At 51.7% G+C, this 23,886-nt stretch overlaps 10 protein-coding genes and 1 non-coding gene across 11 annotated transcripts; 5 read left to right on the top strand and 6 right to left on the bottom strand.

The window, feature by feature from the left end:
* Window positions 1-738: 738 nt before the first annotated feature.
* On the top strand, window positions 739-1,848 carry CC1G_09068 (hypothetical protein; the record flags this gene model as incomplete). The annotated part of the gene is made up of 1 exon (XM_001838388.1): window positions 739-1,848. One exon carries the CDS (start codon window positions 739-741, stop codon window positions 1,846-1,848), a length of 1,110 nt encoding a protein of 369 aa, XP_001838440.1.
* Window positions 1,849-2,388: 540 nt separating this feature from the next.
* Window positions 2,389-3,450, bottom strand: CC1G_09067 (hypothetical protein). Its single transcript, XM_001838387.2, has 3 exons — window positions 3,210-3,450; window positions 3,085-3,156; window positions 2,389-3,024 (listed from the first exon to the last, which is right to left on the bottom strand). The coding sequence occupies exons 1-3, from the start codon at window positions 3,412-3,414 to the stop codon at window positions 2,456-2,458; spliced, it is 846 nt and encodes a 281-aa protein (XP_001838439.2). The 5' UTR covers window positions 3,415-3,450; the 3' UTR covers window positions 2,389-2,455.
* Window positions 3,451-3,696: 246 nt separating this feature from the next.
* CC1G_09066 (hypothetical protein) lies at window positions 3,697-4,561 on the top strand (the record flags this gene model as incomplete). The annotated part of the gene is made up of 2 exons (XM_001838386.2): window positions 3,697-3,792; window positions 3,842-4,561. 2 exons carry the CDS (start codon window positions 3,697-3,699, stop codon window positions 4,442-4,444), a joined length of 699 nt encoding a protein of 232 aa, XP_001838438.2. The 3' UTR covers window positions 4,445-4,561.
* A 409-nt stretch (window positions 4,562-4,970) lies between these two features.
* On the top strand, window positions 4,971-5,092 carry CC1G_20082. The gene has a single exon. It is a non-coding gene; the product is annotated as a tRNA-Lys (tRNA).
* Window positions 5,093-5,433: 341 nt separating this feature from the next.
* Window positions 5,434-7,588, top strand: CC1G_09065 (hypothetical protein; the record flags this gene model as incomplete). Its single annotated transcript, XM_001838385.2, has 5 exons — window positions 5,434-5,454; window positions 5,508-6,209; window positions 6,243-6,879; window positions 6,948-7,410; window positions 7,465-7,588. 5 exons carry the CDS (start codon window positions 5,434-5,436, stop codon window positions 7,586-7,588), a joined length of 1,947 nt encoding a protein of 648 aa, XP_001838437.2.
* A 282-nt stretch (window positions 7,589-7,870) lies between these two features.
* On the bottom strand, window positions 7,871-9,907 carry CC1G_09064 (hypothetical protein; the record flags this gene model as incomplete). Its single annotated transcript, XM_001838384.2, has 4 exons — window positions 9,875-9,907; window positions 8,567-9,817; window positions 8,364-8,511; window positions 7,871-8,310 (listed from the first exon to the last, which is right to left on the bottom strand). The coding sequence occupies exons 1-4, from the start codon at window positions 9,893-9,895 to the stop codon at window positions 7,871-7,873; spliced, it is 1,860 nt and encodes a 619-aa protein (XP_001838436.2). The 5' UTR covers window positions 9,896-9,907.
* A 499-nt stretch (window positions 9,908-10,406) lies between these two features.
* Window positions 10,407-13,451, bottom strand: CC1G_15847 (protein kinase subdomain-containing protein PKL; the record flags this gene model as incomplete). Its single annotated transcript, XM_001838383.2, has 10 exons — window positions 10,407-11,267; window positions 11,325-11,730; window positions 11,803-11,835; window positions 11,881-11,969; window positions 12,007-12,156; window positions 12,234-12,297; window positions 12,355-12,603; window positions 12,884-13,025; window positions 13,122-13,313; window positions 13,379-13,451. The coding sequence occupies 10 exons, from the start codon at window positions 13,449-13,451 to the stop codon at window positions 10,407-10,409; spliced, it is 2,259 nt and encodes a 752-aa protein (XP_001838435.2).
* Window positions 13,452-13,729: 278 nt separating this feature from the next.
* On the top strand, window positions 13,730-17,750 carry CC1G_09062 (chitin deacetylase). The gene is made up of 13 exons (XM_001838382.2): window positions 13,730-14,432; window positions 14,485-14,507; window positions 14,563-14,618; window positions 14,671-14,682; window positions 14,746-14,868; window positions 14,931-14,957; window positions 15,014-15,061; window positions 15,121-15,184; window positions 15,251-15,360; window positions 15,423-15,432; window positions 15,495-15,615; window positions 16,142-16,328; window positions 16,386-17,750. The coding sequence occupies exons 1-13, from the start codon at window positions 14,124-14,126 to the stop codon at window positions 17,543-17,545; spliced, it is 2,250 nt and encodes a 749-aa protein (XP_001838434.2). The 5' UTR covers window positions 13,730-14,123; the 3' UTR covers window positions 17,546-17,750.
* On the bottom strand, window positions 17,726-19,675 carry CC1G_09061 (hypothetical protein; the record flags this gene model as incomplete). The annotated part of the gene is made up of 10 exons (XM_001838381.2): window positions 17,726-17,868; window positions 17,926-18,051; window positions 18,107-18,183; window positions 18,242-18,351; window positions 18,420-18,530; window positions 18,593-18,653; window positions 18,724-18,918; window positions 19,010-19,124; window positions 19,187-19,355; window positions 19,439-19,675. The coding sequence occupies 10 exons, from the start codon at window positions 19,673-19,675 to the stop codon at window positions 17,726-17,728; spliced, it is 1,344 nt and encodes a 447-aa protein (XP_001838433.2).
* Window positions 19,676-19,978: 303 nt separating this feature from the next.
* Window positions 19,979-22,064, bottom strand: CC1G_09060 (hypothetical protein; the record flags this gene model as incomplete). Its single annotated transcript, XM_001838380.2, has 10 exons — window positions 19,979-20,235; window positions 20,289-20,414; window positions 20,494-20,570; window positions 20,643-20,702; window positions 20,772-20,821; window positions 20,880-20,990; window positions 21,061-21,121; window positions 21,177-21,371; window positions 21,428-21,768; window positions 21,825-22,064. 10 exons carry the CDS (start codon window positions 22,062-22,064, stop codon window positions 19,979-19,981), a joined length of 1,518 nt encoding a protein of 505 aa, XP_001838432.2.
* A 566-nt stretch (window positions 22,065-22,630) lies between these two features.
* On the bottom strand, window positions 22,631-23,675 carry CC1G_09059 (hypothetical protein; the record flags this gene model as incomplete). Its single annotated transcript, XM_001838379.2, has 4 exons — window positions 22,631-22,709; window positions 22,975-23,137; window positions 23,234-23,479; window positions 23,531-23,675. 4 exons carry the CDS (start codon window positions 23,673-23,675, stop codon window positions 22,631-22,633), a joined length of 633 nt encoding a protein of 210 aa, XP_001838431.2.
* Window positions 23,676-23,886: the final 211 nt, after the last annotated feature.

The raw sequence follows: 23,886 nt of genomic DNA, 5'->3' as shown, positions 1-23,886 counted from the left end.
GCTGTGATTATTGGTATCGTATTCAATCTTATACTTCCTACAGTATACGTCCAGCCTCCTATAGGTCCGCATTTCGGGATAACACTTGATGCATCCGTGTTGGTCCCTTCGTAAATGCCCAACTCTCCTGTTCACGCCCTCTCTCTGTCTGGAAGGTGTCAATTTGAACCTGCTATTGTACTAGACAACAGCCTACAGCTCCTCTCCATTTTCTCCATGTCTATACAAACGCCTTTTGCCCACAGCCACTGTGGTCGTCCAGAGGAGAGAAGTAGGCTTCCCGCGATGTCTTGGCGGCTGCTTGCTTTGCCCGTCGCTACACTGACTCGAACGCCTAACACGAACTACATACCCACCACACTTTGCTCGTCGCGCTTCTGGGAGGTCAAGTTTGGGTTGAGAGACTGCGGAGTCCGACGAGCTGTCGACGTGTTGCTTAGAGACGTTGGTAATTTATCAAGGCCAACTGCGCGCAGGGGCTGTGTACAGTGTGTACAGTACGAGGCGATTCGCCCACAGGTGTTAACGTCCACCCCTCACTACGCAAATGCTCAGGTATTCTTCGAACAGATGCCCAGCTAAGTCCGTTCTGCGTATAAATATGAGTCCCCTACCGCGAACATTAAGGTACGCAAGCCACCGACACGCCTCGTCCTCCATTCCACTTCAGTTCCAAGTTTAACTGTTACCCTCAGAAACCAGCGCATTATTATCTCCCAGGATTCCCCTTTATCGATCATGGAAATTCGCATGTATATTCATGGTAGCACCGCGACATCAGTCGATCCGGTGGAAATAGATTCGAGTTCTCCCTCGACGCAGGCTATCGTCCGTCATGAGGAGGAGAAACCACCAGCATCGCCCACAGCCGACATCGCGAACGAAGAGTCAGCGCAAGACCCTGAAATGAAAAGCTCTGCCATCCATCGCTCTTGCCCAAGTGCGACCGGTGGGTGCGCTGGGAACCTCGGACTCAGAGCCGACGACCTGGCTAGTAACCACCACCCACACGCCCGACAGTCCCAGCTCGTCTTAGCCTATGAAAAAACCCAACAGCTCGCCAACCATACCAGAGCTACGAACACCACGTTCGTAGTTGAGGCGTACTCCTCCGAGTCTCTCTACCGCCGACTACGAATGATGTTGGGGATGGTAGGGCGTGTACAGTCCGTCCACGCTTCGCTGAAGTGTATCGCCGAGTCAGACCCCGAGCCTTGTATCGTCAACGAACACGGATTCGCCATCGACGGGCCTGCAACAGACCTCCCCCTCAAGATGGGATACCCCCTCTTGCACCAGCTCGTCTCGCTATTTGGTGTGGACAGTCCTGTGTCGCCCTCAGTGATAAGGATCCCGATGATCCATGAGCCAAAAGACAACGCCCATAGGGATGTTCGAGTCAAAGTGGACTTTTGTCTCGCCGGTGGCGTCAAAGCGAGCGTTGCCCTTTATCAAACTGACAACGGGACGGCGTCGGAGACTTTCAGAGTGGTGGGGGAGAAAGGCGTGCTAGAGCTCAATATTACTGCCATCTCTCGGGCTGGCACCATCAGTTTCACCAGCCACGAGAACCGGGACGTGCTTCAAGTGGAGATTCAGGCTGGCGCCGGCAGTGAACAGTGTGATTTGGGGAGCGCAGGGGATGTCCGCGACGAGTCGGAGGAAAAGTCAGACAGCACCTCGGACACGGGCTGTGGAGATGACTGGCAGAAAAGACGGCGAGTACATTTCCAGGCAATGCAGCTCGTCGAGGCTATACGCACGCGTATTCGGGAGATACGTCAAATATTTCTGGTGCCTCAGAATCTAACAGCTAAGGACTTGGGGGAAGTCTGCGCTGCGAGTTGAGGCGTGATGGCTGTGAGATTGCTCACATCCAAGGAAGCTTCACCATCATCGCTTACGAAGGAAGAAGAAAAATCGAGGGATAAACGACCTATTGGCAAGTACATACTACTGACGTCTGTTCTGCGCATTAGATTTCTTTATTTATTATCGTACCCATCTATTCATTGGAATTCAAGATCTCTGAGGGTCTCGGCGTGTCGCTCTCCCCGACTCCCATCCGCCAGCTCAATCGGATAGAGCGTCAGACTCTTACAAACCGTCTAGGATAGGGTACCGACCTTCCTTGTTTGGAATCCGAAATCTGAAGGCTGCGAGTTCGACCCTCGCGGTGGGCTATTCGATATTTGCTTTTTTCCTCTCCTTTCCTTTTTTCGATTTAACGCGCTGCTCCTGTAAGATTTCGAGAGACCAAGGACAGTGGCATTGGGAAAAGTTGAGACCTAGTGACCGGATGGCACACACACAACACACTATATATAATACACGACGCAGTACCGAGCCAAATTGACGTGAGTGGTAGCGGTTTACGCCTTCTGCGAGATCATTCACAAAGTGTATCATAACGGTGAACTATCCACTCCTCACCGTCGCACCTCGAAGGCCTCGCTTAAGGGAAATTACGCCACAGGTCTACCAGCACGGGGTTGAGGACGAGTCGACGCTTGAGCAGCGGACCTTTGGCGAAGAGGAAATGGACCTGGTTGATATCTGTGAATTCACCTGGTATCGCCTCGTTGTTGTCGGTTGGACGGGTGACGTCAACCACCATAAAGTAGAACCCGCACGTGAAAATGAACTTGAGCGTCTGTAGTTCCGTGCATTCGCTAAAGATACACTGAAGCTGAGCGTTGGCTTGGGTCCTGGTGCCGTTGATTGTCAACATCGCTTGTTTCTGATAACCGGGATCGACGTGGTCGCGGGGTAACCCTTCAAGCATGTTGGAGTCCTCTGCACCTTTATAGAGAGCCGGCTTGACTTCGCACGCACAGACAGGGCCGATAAAGCCGTTTCTGTGTCGGAAGACAGAGAAATCCGGAGTCCTGTATCTGACCAAGGACCCCTCGTCGTCGGTGGGTTCGCGTGCGTTACTGGAGGTACTGTAGCTAGTGTTGGCAGCATCTTCTTCCTCTTCATCATCCAGGTCCATCTCATCCAAGATCATCCTCTGGGCGCTGCCTGGGCAGCGTTGTATGGAGTCAGCGATGGTGGTAGCTAAAAATAGATCATCACTTTCACCTTCAGCAGCAGAAGCGGCAACCGATCTGGTTACGCGCCTGGAATCGGAAGAAGTGTCTTGAGAATGGGCATCTAGATAAAGCCATTAAGGGGTTGGCAAAGCAAATATGTTAACTGGACGACACCTGGACTAGGTTTCTTCTTGTACTCTCCCCATCGTCTTTGCGGCGCCGTGGAAAGTCGACCGGGTGATGCATGGTTGAGAAAGTTAAAGATCTTGGAGAAAAGGTGATAATACATGTGCTCTTCTCTGCAGTGAACCACGACATCAGCGACGATGTCCTCCAGGTCACTATAAAGATCCTGCTCTGTCACGGTGTACAGTGCCATGGCCGCAGTGGGGATGCACAGGGGGGGCGGGAGCGGGGATCCAGACTCGATTTCTGCATCTGCTATACATATTTTATACTCCATCATACATTCCAGTTATTCCGACGAATACCTGTCAATATTGATGCTTCCTATTGGTGAAAGAGCTTGTCCATTGTTCTCAAGAATCGTTGGCTCTGAACAATGGGCGTCGGAGCTTGAAATTGCCCCTATCATCACGTGCCTGTTGCCTTAAGAACCACAGTGGATTGATGTGCAGGGGTTAAGTACGTCGTTTCCATCATGTCCGAATCCTTTCCCCCATCCATGACAAAAGAATTTATGGCGCGATACGGCCATCTGCCTAAAGAATTCCTGCCGTGGCGCATGGATCCCAAGGTTCGTGAATCATCCAAATTGAACAAGACTACTCAATAACGTCCATCAGAACACTCAAACTGCGAAAGAATGGCGTATAGCGCTCACCCAGCAGTGGTTACCGGCGCCACACATCCCCCGCGGACTGAAACTGCGCAAAGGTTACCACCTCCAACCTCCCCGCTTCAACTTTGGTTGGGCCATGGACAATGACACCACACGCGAAATCGCGCACAGGGGCGGATTCCCCGCATTCTTTCCCGACTCGATCGAGTCGTCCGACCACGGACCCATCCTCAACTGGCCCGCTGCCAACCAGCTCCTCCGGGGCGTCCTATCCGACAAGTTCCCGGAAATCGCCAAGGAGGTGCCAGGCATCCGTACTGGCACAGTCGTTGGACCAGAGGGCGAGGACTGCACCATCATCATCCTCACTGACAGCTTGCGGAACGGGAATCGCAAGCCCAAGCAGGAGCACATCGACACGCTCCGTGAGTTCTTTGGGATTGGGACCAAAGCGGAGGGTAAGTCGGAGCCGTATGGAGGACTAGAGCCAATGTGGTGGCTCGACTCGTTTTACCGCAGGTGGACGTGGCGTTATTCTTGGCAATATGAAGCTGAGAATGGGTTGCGCGACGCGAAGAGCTTGTTGGGCGATACTATCCGCCTTTGAATCACGTTCGGCCCCCCTGTCGTTTCGTTTGTGCGGTTGTAACTTCACAGTTTGGGTATTACTTGTTGTATATACAGGAAGACGTTTGACCAACGAGAGATTGCCTTATACCTTCGATAACGTATAGGTCGACCGGGCGCTTCACTCCCAGTCAGCCTAACCAGTTCCTATCGCGATCGATACATTCGTACTTTTAACTCAGAGATCAAGCATCATTTCGACAATGCGTCGTTTACCGCAGGTGGACGTGGCGTCATTCTTGGCAATGGAGGACTTTGATGGGTGATAGTATCCGCCTTTGACCTCCTCCCGTTCGTTTATACAATTGGTGTCATTTTGGGTTTAGAGAACGGCTACCAATATACGAGTGACGCTGCAAGATCGTCGTGCTTTTCTTCTCTTCGAATTTGGTTAAACACGTTATGTGAATGTGTTGTCAATTGCAGCGTCATTGCGTGTTCACCGATGTACGCGTGGGTACCAATGTTGCGGTGCTCCTCCTCGCCACTCAGATGACATCCGCCAAGCCCGCCTAGCTCAATCGGATAGAGCGTCAGACTCTTACAAACCGTCTAGGATAGGGTACCGACCTTCCTTGTTTGGATATTCGAAATCTGAAGGCTGCGAGTTCGACCCTCGCGGTGGGCTATTCAAAATTACCTTTTCTTTTTCATTTCTTTCCCATTATCCCATCGGCTATCGTCGTCCATTAGTTTAATAATCTCGGTGCTGTTGGGAGATTCGGGTTACCATGCGACGGACAACCAGTAGGCACGCGACCATTGTCCAGCTGGGTCCAAGCGCCAGACTTGACAATGGCCAGCCTTCCTTTCGGTGTGATCGGCCTAGGCCTTTATCTGTGTTCCGGTGGGCGACCTACAATGGGAGAAATGCCACTCACGGACATCGTCGCCAGGTATATAAGCGGGGCGCTTTCTCGTCCTCACCTTCCACGCCTTCCGAATTCGAACTGTCGTTGTACTATCACCATGTCTGCCATTCCCCCGAAGGTAAGTGCATAGCAAAATCCGACAAATGTCTCTCGGTGCTGACAGTTTTATAGATCATCGCTCAAGCGAAATCTTACGATGCTTCAGTCTTTAAATTAATCTATGACAGAATCGTTCCAAGGAACTATTCAATCCCGCTCCTCGAGTCTCTCTTGACTCACTTCCAGATGGATAAGCTTCCCAAGGCCACGTCCCACTCTGCGATAGAGAGCCTGTTCAAAGCAAAGCCAATGCTCTCAATTATGTCCTGCCTCAGTCGATGCCTCGACAACTGCTACTATACCGAGACTCAACTCCAGTCCACTACCGACAAGGTCCACGATTGCATTGAGGGCATCCTTAGCTGGACTCTACTTTTCGTGAACCACATCTTCTCCCCAAAGTCCAAACATGGTCTCGAGATGAAGAACAGGGTGGGCCATAGGGCGTGTCTGCTTCTGTCCCGGCTACTGCGCCTTGACACTCGCATTGACCAAGTGGTGGCCGAATCGGAGAAGACATTTGAGGTCATGCTCACAAGCTGGATAACTTGTGATATCATTACGCTCTCTTCTTCGGCTCTCTTCGCCCTTATTCTCAGGGAACACATGGACGAAACTCTGGAAAGATTTGAAAAGACCTCCTTTATCGCCTACCTCCTCTCCGATGAAAAACGCCTCGTCCGGCTTGCAAAAGGCGTTGTTGCGCACTTGGACCGAGTCCGCGAGATACTTGAGAGCAGTGTGCAATTGACTGACGAGACGGTTGTGCCGTTCGTACGAGCGCTGAGAATGCTGACCGTCATACAGAACCGTCTCAGCCACAACCAGTCAGTATATCGCGCACTGCGTCGGGCTGGGTTTCTCCAATCATGGGTGAAGACCTTAGTAGCGTGTTTGGACCAACCTGTCGATCTGGATTTTACAATGTTACTGGCAGCCAACACGCTTCGGATGTCGTACCAGGCTCATGCAAGCCCATGGTCAGGACTGGAAGCAGTAATCGAGGCTGGAATCCACGACGTACTGCTTCAGTGCATGAAAAACGATGCAAGTGGCACTTCAAATGAGCTTTACATCTACTTTCTCAAGGTGTATAGCCACTATGCCAACCACCCTCGCGGAATCAAGCTCCTTGAACCTATCATCATGTCCTTGGAGATTCCAGAGGATTGTGTCGAGATCTCGGTCGATGCTTTCCGCACCCGGGTTGATCTGCTGCAGAGGATGGATGAATCTCCTCACCTCTTCACGCTCTGCGACAACGAATCACATGGGAGTATGGTCAAGGACGAAAAGGCACTTGTCGTCAAAGGTAAGGGGCCTGAAGGGGTGGCGACTTGCTCCAACTGCCACTCGGCCTTTTACTGCGATCCCATTTGCCAGAAGGAGGACTGGACGCGGCGACACAAGGCGCAATGCTCAGCACTGAGATCACGCTACATCGGTACGTCGTTGAATCGATCTTTCTATGTTTTCCATTGGAATTCTCACTGATTGACACGGTCTATCCAGAAAACGAGTCTAGCAAGGCCCTGGTCTCTTATCAATATCGCCTCTTCTCGATTCAGTTGAGTCTATCAACTCTCGACGGAATCGAGGATGGTAGCGTCACACCATTTCCCATACCGAATCTAGCAAGCGAATTTCCGGACTGGTTGAACGTTCCCTCATCCGGGACCGACATCATGGCTGTGGAGCTCATAAGTATCATGTGTCATGAGCCAGCTGCTATTCTTGTGACCATGGACCATTTTGTCGACACTCACTCCGCGGCGAAGATAGGTCCTGTCGCCGCAGAACGCGTCCGGGAGATGGCTACAGCAGTCGTTCAGAAGCGCAAGAAAGGTAGCCAATCGAAGCTGGTTGCTTCCATCCTCACAGCTGTTCCTCAGTACCAGTTTGTCCTGATAATGGAAGTGGAAAAAGACGTCAAATCGGGGAAGTATGTCTGTCTTCAACATGTCGCTAGCATCCGGTGAGTTTTTCTCCCCTTTACTGTCCATCATTTTTTCTAACCTCTGAAATATAGGGATCGGTTGCACTCACCCTTTGGCAATGGTGTGCTCACACAGAGCCCTATTGAGCCTGATGTTATGGACACGGCGTCGTACGAAATTACAGTTGACCAAAGAGGGGAGCAGGTCTACCTCTGAGCTACATGTCCAGAGCACTGAGAATTACTTTTCAACTTCAATGTACTATTCAAGTCCGAAAATTTCCTGGAAATGCTTTGGAAATGCCATGTAATTACTGTATACCAAATCTCTACGATACGTGACTCACAAACAGACATGCTCAGTGTGATCTACATTGGTGCCAGGAATCCATACACGCTCGACAGATGCTTCGGTGCAGACTGTATTCCTTCGGCCCTTTTCCTACCACAGATACTTAATTGAGTAACATGGAAGCGAAGCCAAGAAATTACACCCGACTTACTCAAAGCGAGCCACATTATTGATAGTCACCCAATCCCCTTCTCGATTCTCCAATTCCAAAAGCGTCGTTATGCGAAATTGCGGGTTGTATCCCAGAGTACCCAAGACCAGGACTCGATTCTCCGGTGGATTACCTGCGAGGAAGCGATGGTAGATGGCGTCCGCCCTGCCGTCAATGGCAGTGCATCCTGGCACCAGAAACTTTTTCCTCTCTGCCAAGTAGTCGGAGATGGGAAGGAGATCCACTTTCGTGTCCAAGGCGGAAAGGCAACCGTTCATATCCACCAAAACAATACACTCGTGGCGTGAACGAGTGGGGTACTTCGATCGGACCGTAGCATCGAGTTCATCAACGATACCGAGGAAGGCCATACGTGCGAGTTGAACATGGAAAGTTCGAGAGTTCTGTCCGTAGTGAAGATGGCTGGCCTCGTGAACTAGAATTGGGAAAGTAAAATGTTAAAGTCAAGAGTAGATGAGAGAGACGCACTGCGGTAAGCTCGTGCCATACCCTTACACTCCCGTTGATGCCTTCGTTCCCAATCCTCATGTTGGCATGCGGAGGAACAGTATACAACCGAGTGACATCTGCCGCATTTCTTGGAACGCTTTCGGTCCATCCCATCGGCGTGAACATGCTGGAGGCGCCACTTAAGGACAATGTGGACGCTAGAGTAAGGCAGGTCAACTCACGAGTTCGTTGTCACAAAGGTTCAGTGTTGGCCTTGAGCGATCAGTCAAGATGTTAAAGCGGTCGTTAATACCATCAGTGAAGGCCTTCCAGGTAGTATCGGCGATGAGTTTCGACTTCGCTCCGACTGAAGACCAGGTGGCACCTGGAGGCATAGCTCGGATGGCTTTGACAAGGGCGCGGAGTGTGCGAGGGTGATAGGAGATGGCCTTCAAGATATAGACGGTGCGAACAGAGGAGTACTCTTCGAGATAGTCGTCTTTGCTGGCGTTGATGAGTCCCTCCGTGATGAGTGGGAGTATCCCTGTGTTAATAACATCGGCTGCGCCTCTGATAGGATCCTGGTGCGGCTGTGAGGCGGCGCGAAGACCCTGGGTTGCACAGAGGAACCGCCGTCGAGGGATCAACTCGCGCTGAAGGGAGACGATAGCACTGGCCCATTTGCGGAGGATTCCCATCTTTACTAGGCGCTGGTGGAGTGGTTTGATGTCGACGAGAAGGGCAATGGTAAAGCCAAGCGTCACTAGTTGCTCCTGGATCGTCTCCATCGCGATTCCAAACTTATGCCTCTCCTTGGGCAGTAGCTCGACCCTCGCGACAAAGTTCTTGCAGAAGCCGTCCATGGTCAAGTCGGATTCCATCACCTGCTCCAGGAACATTTTCCAACCCCCGATTTCTGGATGCGAGAGTACGTATTCGTTCAAGAGCGTGACGATGGCATCCGGTTTGGAGAGATCGGTGTCGCCTGCAGGAGCCAAGAGCGGTCTCCCGTGGTTGTCAACGAGCGGAACCAACCACGCCATGCGTAGAAGTTCCGCCGATGTTCGAGAGAGTAATATCGCCCTGCGCAGTTTGTCGTCGAGCTGGATCATCAGGACGACTGTGTAACACAGAGGGTGGACCACCTCGCCCAATTCCGACGGTCGAGCGGTCTTTAAGGTGAGGCGGAGCCAGGTCACAATCCAACTCAAGATTCCTTGGAGATGTGCAAGTAGCCGCGACACTGTCCCTTCCTTGTTCGATGGGGCCACAAAGCGGGAGCTGTTCACACAGGCGGTGAGGCTGGCAAAGACGTCCTCCATTGGAAACGTGACCATGGTGTAGAACTCGGTTCGAGAGTCTGTGGGGAGAGATTCTGGACGGAGATGGACAAGCGTTGCGTCTAAGGCTGAGAGAACATAGTTGTCCTTCGTGAGGGTATTCGCGAGGGCTCTGAGCGCGCTTCTGGCACCGTCCTTAGCGTCCGCGATAACCTAGCGACAAAGCTCGTTTTGTTAAAGGATTTTGGGGCGTTATGTATAACGGCGAACCTGGGGCGAGATTTTGGACATGGTATATGAATCTCAATATGTAGTGGAGGAGCGCTATTTCGTTGGGATCGCCCTGTTCGAATTCAACCTTAGATGCGGTGACGTCTGAAAACACGCAAGGGCGAGGCTGCTGTTTGGTGTTGTTGGTCAAGGGCTTCATCAACGGATTTTCTGCTTCAACGCGTCGGACGTGCCGATGCGTCGTTTGCTTCTCCCCACGTTCCTCTGCACCGTCGCGCCGCCACAGACTTGTCTCAAAGTTTATACATAGGTACACTTCTCTTTGCCTCGTACCGCGCTCACCCTCACCTAAACTGGGGCGTCTTGTCCATGGGCCTTTCGTTGGTTGCGCTCCAACAGTCTTCCACTGGCTTATTCGCGTCAAGCCTTGAATCCTACAGGCGCCGCTCCCTGCTTCACCCTTCTCTCTTGATTTCTGGATTCTGTGCGGGCATCGAGGACATCTCTTGGACATGGTTTCCTATTCGCCAGTTTCTTCGTTCCATACGCGTGTCACATCCCAATGCCATATCTAATCAAACGATTCATCCACCAAATCTCCCAAAACGCTACCCTTCAACCACTTCCAATCGTAATTCCACGCCCTCTCAACGTACTCCCTCCCCAGTTCCTTGCACCTTGCCACGCTCTCCTCATTTCCCCATCCCGACCACGCTGGCCAAACGAACAGGTGTACTCCAAACCGCACAATCGCGAGCCTCGCCTCCTCCTTCGAGAGCTTTCGCTTGGACAAATACCCCTTCACGAATACCGATACCAGTTGCGTTCCTTTCTCCCCTGCGTGTCCGAAGAACGTCGGTTCGTACATCTCGGAACACATCTGCCCGATGTCGTTCCATGGGAGGTTTCGACAATTGGACGCTTCCCAGTCCAACACAGTTAATTTGAGATCGACGTCTCCCTCGGCAGAGTCGTTCTCGGTGGAGACGAGGACGTTCCCAGTCCAGAAATCACCGTGGACGACGAATCCACCTGTATTATCGTCAGACTTGCGGAGTGATTCGACGTGAGAGCGGACGGCGCTCCAGAGGGGGTCGTCCTCCGGTACGAGGCCAGCGAAGGTGTACTGAAGTCCTACGTCAGCCATTTCGAGGTTTTGGGAGAGGATGGAGCGGAGGGGAGCCGCTGCGTCGGTTTGGCCCCATTGGTGGAGTTCCGCGAGCCATTCTCCAAGGCTTTGTCCGATTTGGGAGTAGTTGAGGTCTGCATTGTCGAGGAGGTGCTGCTTTAGAGTTTGGGAATGTGGTCCTGCGTCTGATATTGCGAGGAGGTGAGCGGCTTCGTCGTAGTGGATGGTTGATGGGGTGTGGACGCGGCAAGGGGAGGATGTTTGGATGTTTGGGACGTTGGCGAGCGCAGAGTATTCAAAGAACTTGAGAATAAGTCGTCAGCTTCTATTCGTACTTGTACACAGAGATCATAAACTTACCCCGCGTTTTGTCGTCAGTGGATGGTCAGGGTTGAGAGCGATGGTAGGAGGCGAGTACTTCAAGATGAGGGAAGGCACATTCCCATCCATCGAAGATCCTGGGTCCAAGGAAACGCGATAAGTGTGATTAGCGAGTCCTCCGGACACCCTAGTCACAACTAGGCTATCTAGTCTCCCTTCGAAGTCTGGGAGACTCGCCAAGAAAGACTCGGGAGAACGGAGATAGCTTTGTACACCTTCAGGGGTGTTGAGGTCGAAGGATTGTGAGGTGGCCATCTCGAGAGCGTCGTGTCGCTTTGGGTGAAGTGGAAGTAGCGAAGCTCTTGCGAAGCTGAAGCGTCGAGGAGAGCCCTCGTAAATGTGGAGCAAGTGGTAGTAATCGATGGTATGAGTCTGTTCGCGCGCGCTTCCGAAGTTCAAGCAAGCCTCCGAGTACCGATTTGCTTACAAAACGCTTGATCCGTTCTCGATGGCTCACTGTACGTGCAGCTCGGCACTCCAATTATTGTCACTAATGGAAGCATGTTAGATTCAATTGTTCAGAACAACCGCCTACCCTAGTTCTATCCTCGTAAAGTCCTGACTATCCCAATGCAATTTCAACCTCACTCCTGCCAAGACCTTCCCAACTGGGTATTCCAACCCCTATGCCGAGTCGAGGAGGCTATGCGAACGAGTGCACGCCCAAAATACGCTGAAGCTTGGAAAGAATATGCGAGGCTGGGTACTCAATCGCTGCTTCATATCTCTCAATCTCTTCTGGTGCGATTCCAATGATATCAGCGAGCTCCTGGATGGTGAGATCCCTGTCCTTTCGGGCTGTTTCTAGCGCCTGTTTGGAGATTAGGATGGCCGTCGTCAGTGAAATGGGAAGGACTGGTGGGAGATGAGGCGTGTTTTTGGACTCACAGTTGACATCCAGGTGGGCGGTTTGCGCTTGAGTGGGGCGACGTCGACGTTGGACCATCGTGCGCTACGACATCGTCCAGGTTCAGACCATTTGGGACGATAGGGTGGAAGTGGGGCGTACCTCAATTCATGCTCCTGAGATATTGAGAGCGGCGCTCCGAGTGCGACGTGCTGGAAGACGAGGGTTGAAAGAAGGATGAAAATGCCAGAACAACACTGCCGAGGAAGGAACTTCATTCGCTTGGATGAGACGACGGCTATTTGGGTAGGGCACGCCAGGTGCACGATGTGGGATGAGGCCAGCTCAGCGACGCACACGGCGTTGACGGCGCCGGTCTTTATGCATCTCTTTTGTGTTGATTCGTGGTTACTGGGTTGATGCCGTATCAAACTGTACGTGGTGGACTGGTCCGACGGGAAGAAGGTATGGATGCACAGCCTTTTGGGAATGTTATGGCATGCGGGCGCTCAAAGTGAATAAGTATTTGCGATCAGTTCCATCAAGGGTAGATCGCTATCCTTTACTTAGAATGGCGACTGGACAATGAATTCGCGTCAATTCGGACTAATGTACATGTTAATACGGAGGAAATGGGTACGGAGAAAATGGGAACGTATCAATTCGACGTCACATCCACACCTTGACCTACGGTTTGGCCGGCTCAGGCCACCTCCCCCATTTCTCCGTCCCATCCGGACCTTGATCAGCGGTACTCCAAGGACTGAGCGCTTCCATCCCATCCTTGATAGGTGGGTTTCCCTTGTTGCCGTATCGAGGGTTAGGCCGTTCACCTAAATGAGCAAATATCCAATATTCAAAGGTGTGGAAGACACGGGAATTGATGAGCCTAAGCGAGTGGAAGACCTTCAAGATTCGAAGACACCCACCTGGGAGACTATAAGGCCAATTCCTGGGGTCTTCATCGACATGCTCGTACTCGGGTGTATGATACCCGTATCGCGAGGCGTCTCCGGACTTGAACAGCTCGGGGCCTCCGACTGGACCTGCGTATGGATCGGGGAACCGAGCGGAGCGGGGCATCTGGAATTGAGCTCGGTAGGTGGGGAACGAGTTCGCCGCTGAGGTGGATTGGGGATCAGGGTCCTCAGTATAGGAAATTGGGAAAGGAGGAGGATGATCTCACCTGACATCTGCGTCGTCGACCAGTATTTCAGTTTGCGGATGGCGGGGAGGGGGCGGTCGATTCGGACGCGCATTGCTGATACTGTTCAAGATTTCTGATTCGCTTGTGCAGTGGTTGTGACCAGTAAAGAGGAGATTTGGTCGCTTTGGCGTTGAAGGGACGAGATTGGACTGGAAAAGCTTGAACCCCAATGGCGTTGTTTCAGTCGCCATCGATGACCTCACTTTCAAACATCCGAGTTAAGCGCTCATGGCGAGGCGGCAGAGCAATGCCGATTCGAGCGGAGATCGTAGCAATGACACCGCGGGTGTCGCCAGCGAGTCTTCGCTTCTTTCCCTCGTACCACCAGCTCTGTGTAAACGTCTTGTTCAAACTATCTGGTTCGACCTTATCCGCTGTACTATATCTCAAAACACGCCCTTCTCCATAATGATCAGGACTGGACAAAGTGAAATTGCACCGCTCTCAGCTCCATGACGCGCTCTCAGCAGAGGGGCGGCCTGCAGCGCAATCGCTCCCAGCAATTAAATTGGGGATTCCGCGCATTGCCCTCGATCCTTCCTGTTTCCGCTTCCTTCAATTCTTTATTCTTTATATCACGCTGGTCGTGCTGGGCTTATTTTGTCACCACTTTCACTTTACAATTCCAAGAAACGATCAATTCAATTCTACCCTCGTCTCTTCATTCGCTTTTACCCCAGAACTCCCAGGACCAACACTCCGCACACGATTCAGACAACTTGCAATGTTTGCACTCTCAGCTCTAGTCAACATCTTCGCTATTGGATTGGCCACAGTCGACCTTAAATCTCTTGGTAGTGGTTCTACCCCGACGGTAGCTGACCCTATCCCTGTCGTCGAGCCTCGATCCCGGATTATTGGTGCTCGGGATGGTGGGTATGGTCAGGATGGTGGGGGTAAGGGTGGTGATCGCTATGGAGGAGGGAAGGGGGATTGGGATGCTGGCAAGCCGTCCAGTCAGGGAAAGCCTGGCCCGCCCCAGTTCCAGGTCGTGACCAAGTGCACGGTGAAGGATACTGTTGCTTTGACGTTTGTGAGTATTAGTTCTCTCAGAGGAGTTGCTGGCTAATCGAATATTTTGGTAGGATGATGGACCGTATCTCTACACGTGAGTCCTTGATCTCGATGGACGATTACGTTCTTCTGACGATGGATGTCTTCAGGAAAGATATCGTTACGACTTTGAGTAACTCGAACGCGAAGGGGACTTTTTTCTTCAGTGCGCCTTTTCCCTCCATCCAATCAACCATTCCATATTAAGTTATTCTTAGATGGGAAAAACTGTACGCGCCTTCTCGTCGCTCGCACTCCCCACCCCTACTAACTGGCTTTCGTCGCGGACGCAGTTGGCGGCTGTATCTACGACCAGGATAGAGCCGACGCTGTCAAGTACGCATTCGAAAAAGGTCACCAGATTGCTTCACATACTTGGTCTCATGCGAATCTTGCACAGTTGGGATGGGATCAGAGTAAGCGCTTGTCATCAGCCTTGGTATTCAAAGGGTGCTTTAACTGAGGTCTTCTACTATAGTCAACAACGAGCTGGAGAGAATTGATGGTGCGTTCGTGAGATCCTTTGTGGTTCCCCTTAGTGCTAATTCGTCCTCCAAACAGACGCGATTCAGAGGATTATTGGTGTAACACCCGCGTTTGTGCGCCCCCGTGAGCCCGATGTCTGCTTGCATCCCCTCGAATCCCTCCTAATACAGTTCAACTCTTAGCCTATGGTGCTTATAACGACCTGGTCACTGGAGTTGCAAATGGTCGGGGCCAGGCTATCGTCATGTGGGACTTTGAGCACGTCCATCTTTCTCCTTGTCACTCAGCTGGACTGACCGACATGATTCCTAGCTCGGAGGACGCGATTTCGGGCGCGTCTCTTCAGCATTCCCAGGATTTGTACGCGAACATAGCCGCTAGACGTCCGGATAGTATCTTGACGCTGAACCATGAAACCAACGGTGAGGCCCTCCCTTTCGCATAGATGTCCGACGGACGAACTAAACTCGCCGTTTCTTTGCAGATTGGACTGCGTGAGTTCCTACTCCCAACGCCAAAGCGGTGGTACTTGTGCTAATATTCGATCGACATGTAGGCACCAGTTACTACCCTTCGCTATTCAGAAGCTCCAAGCGGCCGGGTACCGCTTGGTTACTGTCGCTGAATGCCTTGGTGTGGAACCGTACCAGAAGTACAATGCACCTATCACGAGAGATGTAAGTGCGATGAAATATCTATCCGATCCTCGTCACTTGAATAACTACTCGACCCAGGATTCCTGGCATTGTTAACGAGGGACCGGTTGTATGACAGTGTCACGGGCTTCTCTCCGCTGTATTTGAGGAGGGACGAAAACGGAATGTATTGTCGACGGAATTGAATTCTCGTTTCTTTGGAAGCAAAACCGGTGCGAGTAAGCGCCTACTCCTCAAGAGCGAATTCCATCGTAAAGAAGATCCGGACGACCGAACTCGAACGTGCAGCAGCTCTGACCTCATCCTCCTATAATTCAGTTCGTCTGGTGCGACTCTCCCAAGTTCCGCCTATCTTTACGACCTCAAATGCACCGCCCATTGCCAAAACGACCCAAGTGGCAGTGCTTTCTATGACGAAATATTCAGGGCAGTGGGACACAGCCACAATTGTCCAATCTTTCCCAAACGCTCATATGGTTTTCCCAAGGTGATCTCGTCCAGCATTCAATTTCCTCTTCCTCTTCTCTCCCCACTCTGAACTTCCCAGCCAGAGATGGTATCCGCCTCCTCCTCTTCCTCGAGCGCGCAGACGAATGGTGTAGAGCGGTTGTCGGAAGAGCTGATCCAAGACAGCTTTCACAGCTATTTGAAATCGTCCTTGACGCAGGCGAAGGCGGAACGATTGTTGGACGAGGATTTGCTGAGCAGCGCTGAGGCTGATTTGATGATCACAGGTACGTCGTTGCTTTTGATGATGCTGAAACATGCGACTTAAATCTTGACGACGACAGGCCCAGCGCTATGTCTCTACTTTGCAGCTCTGCGTTCGACGACCAACCCTCCTTCCGTTCCGCTACCCAGAGCCAAAGGGTCAACCAAGCAGCCTACCGACCTGTCCTATGAAAATTGCCCGCCGACGTTTATTTCTTTCCTCAAAGTATGGGCGAAGAACGTCCCCCTGATCCAAGACCTCGCACCGGAGTACCAGCACGACCTCGCTCGAGTCATCTGCGGCCTACCGCCCCTCTGCCAGCCTATTAATATCACAATAAACGGGATTGCTGCGGATTTGAGAGGGGTTGCTATCGAGATCAGCCAGAGGAGGTCGTTCCAGGACCGGTATGCTGCCGCGCTGCAGGCTGCACTGGACGCGGGTGGACCTAGTCGGTCGTCGAAACGCGCCTCGTTCGTGCCTCCGCCCATGTACGACACGGCCTCGACATCGTCTACAGCCTCCACGTCGTCATCTGTGCCCTCGTCCCCTCGAACCTCGCTGGATGGTCCGCCCCTGCCTCCGCGGAATCGCCCTCCGAATATCAACCCGTACCTCACGCCACCCAGCTCCGCTGGATCGACATCATCTCTTCCACGGTCGCCAACATCACCCTCGCTCCTCACCTTTGACTCCCCAGCTATCGAATTCATCCGAGAAACGCTGTACGCCTCGCTCGCAGACCAGCTTGAACGAACACCCTCGCTGCGGCAGCTCCTCACCACTGATCCATCACGAGCGTACTACGGTTCCGTCGCGTTCGCTATCCTCGACGTTTCGACACGCGCTATCACATCTGAAGGAGAGGTAGTAGGCGTCCTCGGTAAACGCCTCACCCTCGAAGAATGCCCACCCCCTCTTCGACCCTTCATGCTCGAGCTAATCGGGATCGGACGTGAAGCCCAGGAACTCGAAGAGGAAGACAACAACTTGGCGATAAAGCTCGTTGCGCAGGACAAGGCCCCGCCAGCTACGCGGCTGGAGAGAGTGAAGCGCATGTTGGAGTGTGGGATTGGTGTGGAGAGGGAGACTGCGAACTCGCGCTCGAGTGTGGAGGGGAGGGCCGTGGCGTTTGCGAATAGGATTAATGCGCTGGCGTTGGAGCTGACCAAGTTGAGGGCGTTTAGGGATCGCCAGGATCATGTGTTTAAGGTGTTGGCTGGGATTGGGAAGATTTGACGAGTGGTTTTGAGCAGGGACACGACTTTTGAATAGGGTCAGTTTTGTGATTCGAGTTGCTTTCCGGTACTGTACTCTGCTTCATAATTCGTGGCTTATTCTCGTACATTGTAATCTATCGGTTGGACGACAGAACACTTGTATTGATAGCGCGTTTGTAGCTAACAGATCGAATATTAGTTAATGACCATCGTGATTTGGTTTTTCTTCGCCGGGTGTTTCTTTGGGAACCCTTAGGCGCCTTCGTACCAACCACTGGAAAACGGGGATCGTGATACATGAGATACTTATCCATGCGATCAGGATACCACAGGTTCGTCCCACTACCATTGACCTTGGTCAGGATGATTTCCATTACGGCATTTCAAGGGGAAACGTACTGCGATCCTTGGTCCCGAAGACGATGGTCCTCAACGCCTTGGTAAGACTATAAAACGGGACTCCGTATCCATATCGGTAAAAGGCTGGGAGGACTTCAATGGGGAATAACGTCGCTGAGAGGTTCACTGTCCAAAGCGTTCAGCATAGCGAAGTAGTAAGTGTGGAAGAAGCTGTACTGACCAATGATCCATAGAAGCAAGAAGAAAGGAACACCCTTTGGTCCGAAGAGGATGAGTATGGACTCGATGGCTAGACCGCTAGAAGGGCACGGGTTACAATTCACTCCACGAAAATCGAGAGAGTCGGAGGATGTACGTAGCAAGTGTCCCGAGGAAGTTGACCATCCAGAATACGACGAAGCCTGCATGTCCATACTTGCGTGTGACGTCCAGTTGGAAGGCGAGGTTGAGGAGGCAGTACATGAGCTTCCCCGTATCACATACATCAGCTTCTCGGTGGGCGAGGAAGGAGAGGAAATGTGCAAAGGGCTTACGGAGATAAAGAAGAAACCAGCAAAGATGGAGACGAAGCGGAGGATTAGGAGTCGAGTCGTTGAAAGGGAGTGTTCGTATCCTGAAAGTGTTCGAGCTCCGAAGGCGACCATCTATGTATTAGTAGGTTCAGATTATCGGCTAGCCTTTCTGCGCTGGAGATGTGGAGACGTACCACAACGAAAGCACTCAACGCCAATTGCAACAGCATCCCTACGAATGTTGCAGCACTTGCACTGCAGACGAACGTCACGACCAGCGTCAGATATTCCATCGAGGGAGGGGTGACTACCAATGACTCCTTACACAGGTTGGTCGAAAGGAATGAGGTTGTGAATCGTGTATCCCACAGGTGCTACCAAAGTCTGAGGCGATTCTTGGGATAGCACCTGGAGAGCGGTTGGGGAAAGCATCCTTGATGCGCGTTTTGTCGTTTCGAGCGCGAGTTGGTGCGAGATGGTCGTGAGTGCCAGGTCGATTGAGGGACGGATGAGGCCTCGGCTTCATGAAGGAAGATTATTGGTTGAGTCGAGTTTGAGAAGAGGTTGAATGAGACGATGTCCTGTCAAGTCGATAAGGGCTGGGCGCTTACTAGGCTTGTTCATTCCGTGCTTCCACAGCGTAGGCGGTGATCACATTCGAACCATTGTAGGCTGGGTTGGGAATTTGGATTGAAGAAAAGAGGGTCGTTGTAGAGCTAGGCGAAACTTTGAAATGTGATTTCGGATGAGTATGCTACAGGACGAGATAGCAATCAGAGGCGGCGTACTGGCAATCGCAGCCCAGATACGTTCGTCGCGCACGTCTTGGGCGAGGTTTTCGAGGCCTCTGGAAAAGTCTGACGCAGGTTTCGGAATCCATGTTATGCGTCCTCGTTGTGCAGCGATTTGGACGAGGGCTTGGGAAATGGTTTGGCCTAGCATATCACCATCGAAATCCTTGCACAGTGTAAGTCTCCACCCACCACTCGGGTGGATATAGCGGAGAGGAAGGTGAAGTGAGTTGAATCGGATGTGCTTACCACGACCCACCCTTCAAGATTTCGCACTGGGACTTTGTATAGTGCTCCCCAGTAGATGGGGAGGATGGTGAATATCATCACGGCGACGAAGAGTGTTCCACAGATGAAGACCTTCAGGTAAGTCCTTCGAGCGGTAATCCCTTCAGGAGACTTGTCGAAGAAACAGAGGTGCCCGTTCGTGTGATTCGCGCCACTCGGACATTCAGGGTTGCCCATTGGGGTTGATTTCTCGGACATCGTTGAAAAATGAAATGGTGTAGCAGGAAGAGGATAAGAAGAGGAGAAAGGGGATTGTATTCGATATTTATAGGTCTGCCGAAGAGGTTCTAGAGAGGTCATTGGTCAGGAGCAGGGGCCTGTGGCGCAAAGTCCAGGCTCGACATAAGTGGAGACGACCATGTTTTATGAGTATCACTACGGATATATCTCTTCCGTAGGCTAATTACCATTGTAAATCTGGTGGAATAAATAGAGCACTTCGGTGAGGATTGAATTACCGAGCATGATCACGCGGTCTAGTATCTTTGGGCTGTTTGCGTATTAGTGGGGAGTTGAAGTTATTCTTGGTCTTCCTTTGTCTTCGGATTCCCTGGACTCCTGAAAGTCGGCTTGGACATCATTCAATACGTTGTGCTTCTTCTCTTCGCGAAACGGGCGATCTTCAAGTTCATCCTCGTTGGAACGAGTGGTGATCTTGGGTTCGCTCGTTGGCTTCCTACGGACGAACCACTGGAAAAGAGGGAGGGTGATGCAGGAAATGACAATCCATGCGATGAGGATGCCGAATGTCTTGTCAACTATGGAGGGTTAGAGTTCGAGTTCGAAGCACTCGATTGACGGGGCCACTCACTATGATTTTTAGTCCCAAACACAATCGTTCGGAGAGCTTTAGACATATTGTAGAAAGGAACTGCGTAGCCGTATCTGTAGACCACGGGAAGGACTTCGATAGGGAAGATGGACACCGAAAGGTTAACTAGAATTCGAAGCGTCAGAACAGGAAGCGGATGCAACGGAAAGTGGGGTTGTTATATTTGGAATTAATATTGACGCACCGATGACCCAGAGTAACAAGAAGAACGGGATCCCCTTGGGCGTGAGCAGCGTGATCATGGATTCGATGGCTAATCCCCTGGAGAGCGAAGCGAAGAGACGTCATCAGCATGATAGTTTGGAAATGGTTAGACTGTGATATTAGACCCACGTTGACAGCATGCCGACAAAGTTGACCATCCAGAATACCATGAATCCACCATGTCCGTATCTGACGTGCGTTTCAGATCGTATCAGCGCTCGACGAGGGGGTGGTTAGTACACTAGTGCTCGGACTTACTTTCGGTTCAGGTCGATCTGGAAAGCAAGGTTGAGGAGGCAATACATGAGCTAAGGGCCAGAGTTAGGACTGATGCAACGTCTTCGAGGCGAATAGGAGGGAGTGTACCGAAACGAAGAAGAATGCGCCGAAAGCTGATGCAAGTCGGAGAAGAATGAGTCGAGGCGTTGACAGAGTGTGTTGGTACTGGGACGCCTCTCTTGCTCCCAGAGCTGTCATCTGCCCATGTACTAAAGTTAGACCCCACACGTGGAGAGCGCATCCGTTAAAATTGAAACTAGAGGCATACCACGATGAAGAAGCTTAATACGAGTTGTAAGAGCATTCCGACGAACGTAGCAGCTGTCGCACTGGCAGAGGATTAAAACTTTACGCTGTCAGGAGCGAAATGAAAGATCGGCTTACACAGGTTGGTCGAATGGAATGAGGTTCTCGATAGTAAATCCTACTGGGGCTACGAGGGTTTGAGGTGTATTTCGTAGCAGGTTCTGTAAGGCGGTAGATGAAAGGTTGACCGCAGCCTGCGAGCTAACCTCTTGAGCGAGTTGACGAGAGAGGGAGTGCAGAGCTGATTCAATGGAGGGTCGGATTAGGGTTCGACTGGACCTCTCCAGTAAGCTTCGCGTTAACTTGACAGCCGAACGCAGTAGACCTACAATGCGTTCTCGTTTCGCGCTTCTACACCGTATGCGATTATTGCTCTTGATCCATCGTACGTCTGGGTAGGGGCCTCGAGCGCTGCCTGAAGTCGAGAGCTCGAATCTGGAGGGACTTCAGAGGAAACGTGAATTGGACATGCATTGGACGTTATTTCAAATGCTTGCTCACTGGCAATTGCAGCCCATGTGTGCTCCTCCCTTAGACTATGCGCTAGGTCCTCGAGGCCTCCCGGAAACGAGCTAGCAGGTTGACGTATCCACGTTATTCGACCTTGCTGTGACGCTGTCGTGGTGAGCGCGTGTACCGTGGCCTCGCCTATGAAGCCACCGTCGAAGTCCTAAACCGCGGATTGGATTGAGTCTCTGTTTAAGCCAGCATGTGTACACCGCTCACTACGACCCATCCTTCCAAATTCCTAGCAGGCACCTTCCATAGTGCACCCCAGTATATCGACAGAATACCGAAGATCATCAAGGTTACCAAGACTGTCCCTGAGATGAATACCTTGAGATATGTCTTGCGAGCTTGTGTTCCCCGGCTTGATTTGTCAAAGAAGTGTATCGAACTTGGCCGTGAGTTGGAAGGGGAGCTAGACGCCGTCGAGCCACTTTCCATCGCTGATAAGGTCGACATTGGGCGCAAGCCCCGGAAGGGTCCTCAAACGGGGAGGGGATGAGCAGCGGAAAGGAAGAGGGTTGGCGTGCTCATCGGTCCCTCAAAGCGTCTATGTATATAACCAGATGACGAAAGGACTGTTTAGGCACTTTGCCGGATGTATGAGGTATTTACCCGAGACTGTAACGAGTCAGAAAAGGCGCCGGCTTAGGAATCCGTGGACCATTTGTATACCAGATCAATGAGTTTATCAGATTAGTGATCGAGATCCATAAAGTCAGGTGGGGGTCTGGAATACCATGCCGGGGTGACGCATGACCGGGGAACGAAAAACAGCGCTGGCGGTCGTTTACATTTCGGTGTGTTAGGAGGACGGTGATGAAGGGAAAGTTGATAAAGGTTACTCGCGAACCAAATGCTCAGCGCCACTCCCCCGCTCTCATCGCGACTAGACGGGTACCTCGGGGTGTATCAGCCACAGATATAGGGCCTATAAAGTGTGAGGAACCCACACCTTCCACGCAGCTCAACGTTTTCGGTCAAGTGAAAAGGTTATATATAGAACCATGCACCTAAACCGTAAGTCAGGCAGGGGAAGTTGTAGACAACTGCTCAACGTGTTGAAAGGCCATGGTCACGCCTCGTGCCTTGTAGCAGGCCTTTCTGAAGAAGCTGGCGTAACAAGCGACTCTAACGTTAGCTAGGGAAGTGACACTGATCTAACACCAATATTCACTTACTGTAGTGAGAAGAGTGATTGGAGGATTCTGGGTAGTAGCTGCTAGGGGGATCCCAGATGCTTGGGGGCGGTGGATAGGCTCTGCGCGTTGATTTGCCTGGAAGCGTGAGCGGATTGACGTCGTATCTATGATTTTCTTTGGGAACAGCAAGTCTCCTCGTCGACCGAATCCTTCGTCTGAAGACGAACAGGAGAACTCCGAGCACCGAGACGAAGATAAGACAGCCCAGCGTCCCGCCCACGATGGCAGGTATTGGTGAAGTAGTTTTACCCCGAAGTGGAGCTCCTGAGTCGACGGTCTGGTTACGGGTGGTGGCGGTATGCTTTGTGTAGTTAAAGCTGTAGGAGCACTCTGAGAAACAATCAGAGTTGTTCTAGGCAGCGATGAGAAGTCTGAGGAATCGATGTCACTTAGATCTTCGCCGTGTTCACGAATTTGGCACTATACCTGGGTTTATAAGTATCACCTGGTCTAGTGCCAACATTGCACCTTGAACTTCATTTCGTATGACAAGTTGGTGTTCCCTGATCTGAAGTCCCGACGCCTCGAAAAATGTCACATTGAACGTCTTGTTCGCCTGCAACTGTGGTGCAAAGCGAAACTCGGACGTTTCGTCCAAGGTGTAGCTCGAAATAGGGTTTGGATGACTGTCTTGGGCGTAATCCACCGTACCGATGATTCTGATCCCGGAGGCTGAGGTGATAAAAAGGTTAGAAGTAGAGGTTGTAGCCGCTTTCATCTTACCATGGAACGACAGCTCGACAGTGCTGTTGGCAGACTTGGTGTATGTTGAGGTCCCCGCGTGCTCTTCTGGTTCTCCACCTCTCTCCCATGCACCGAGATATTGGATGGCTGGATTCCTGTCGTCTAAAATAGCGCGGCTAGCCATTTCGAGGTAATGACGACCGCGTACCCCAGCATGACACAAGCCTTTATAGTCTGGACAGGAGCTGCACAGGTTGGACTGAGACGCCCAGCATCAAGGCGTTGACTCCCTTGAGTGAGATATTAACACTTCCTGTCAATCATTTGGACCCGGACGGGTTTGTTCTTCTGCTGACGGTGATCAATGGCGATGTGACGGATGGACGTTCAATCAG

Source organism: Coprinopsis cinerea (assembly GCF_000182895.1).
Source record: "Coprinopsis cinerea okayama7#130 chromosome 4 map unlocalized cont3.4, whole genome shotgun sequence".
NCBI lineage: Eukaryota > Fungi > Basidiomycota > Agaricomycetes > Agaricales > Psathyrellaceae > Coprinopsis > Coprinopsis cinerea.
This window is presented reverse-complemented; position numbering and strand designations above follow the sequence as displayed.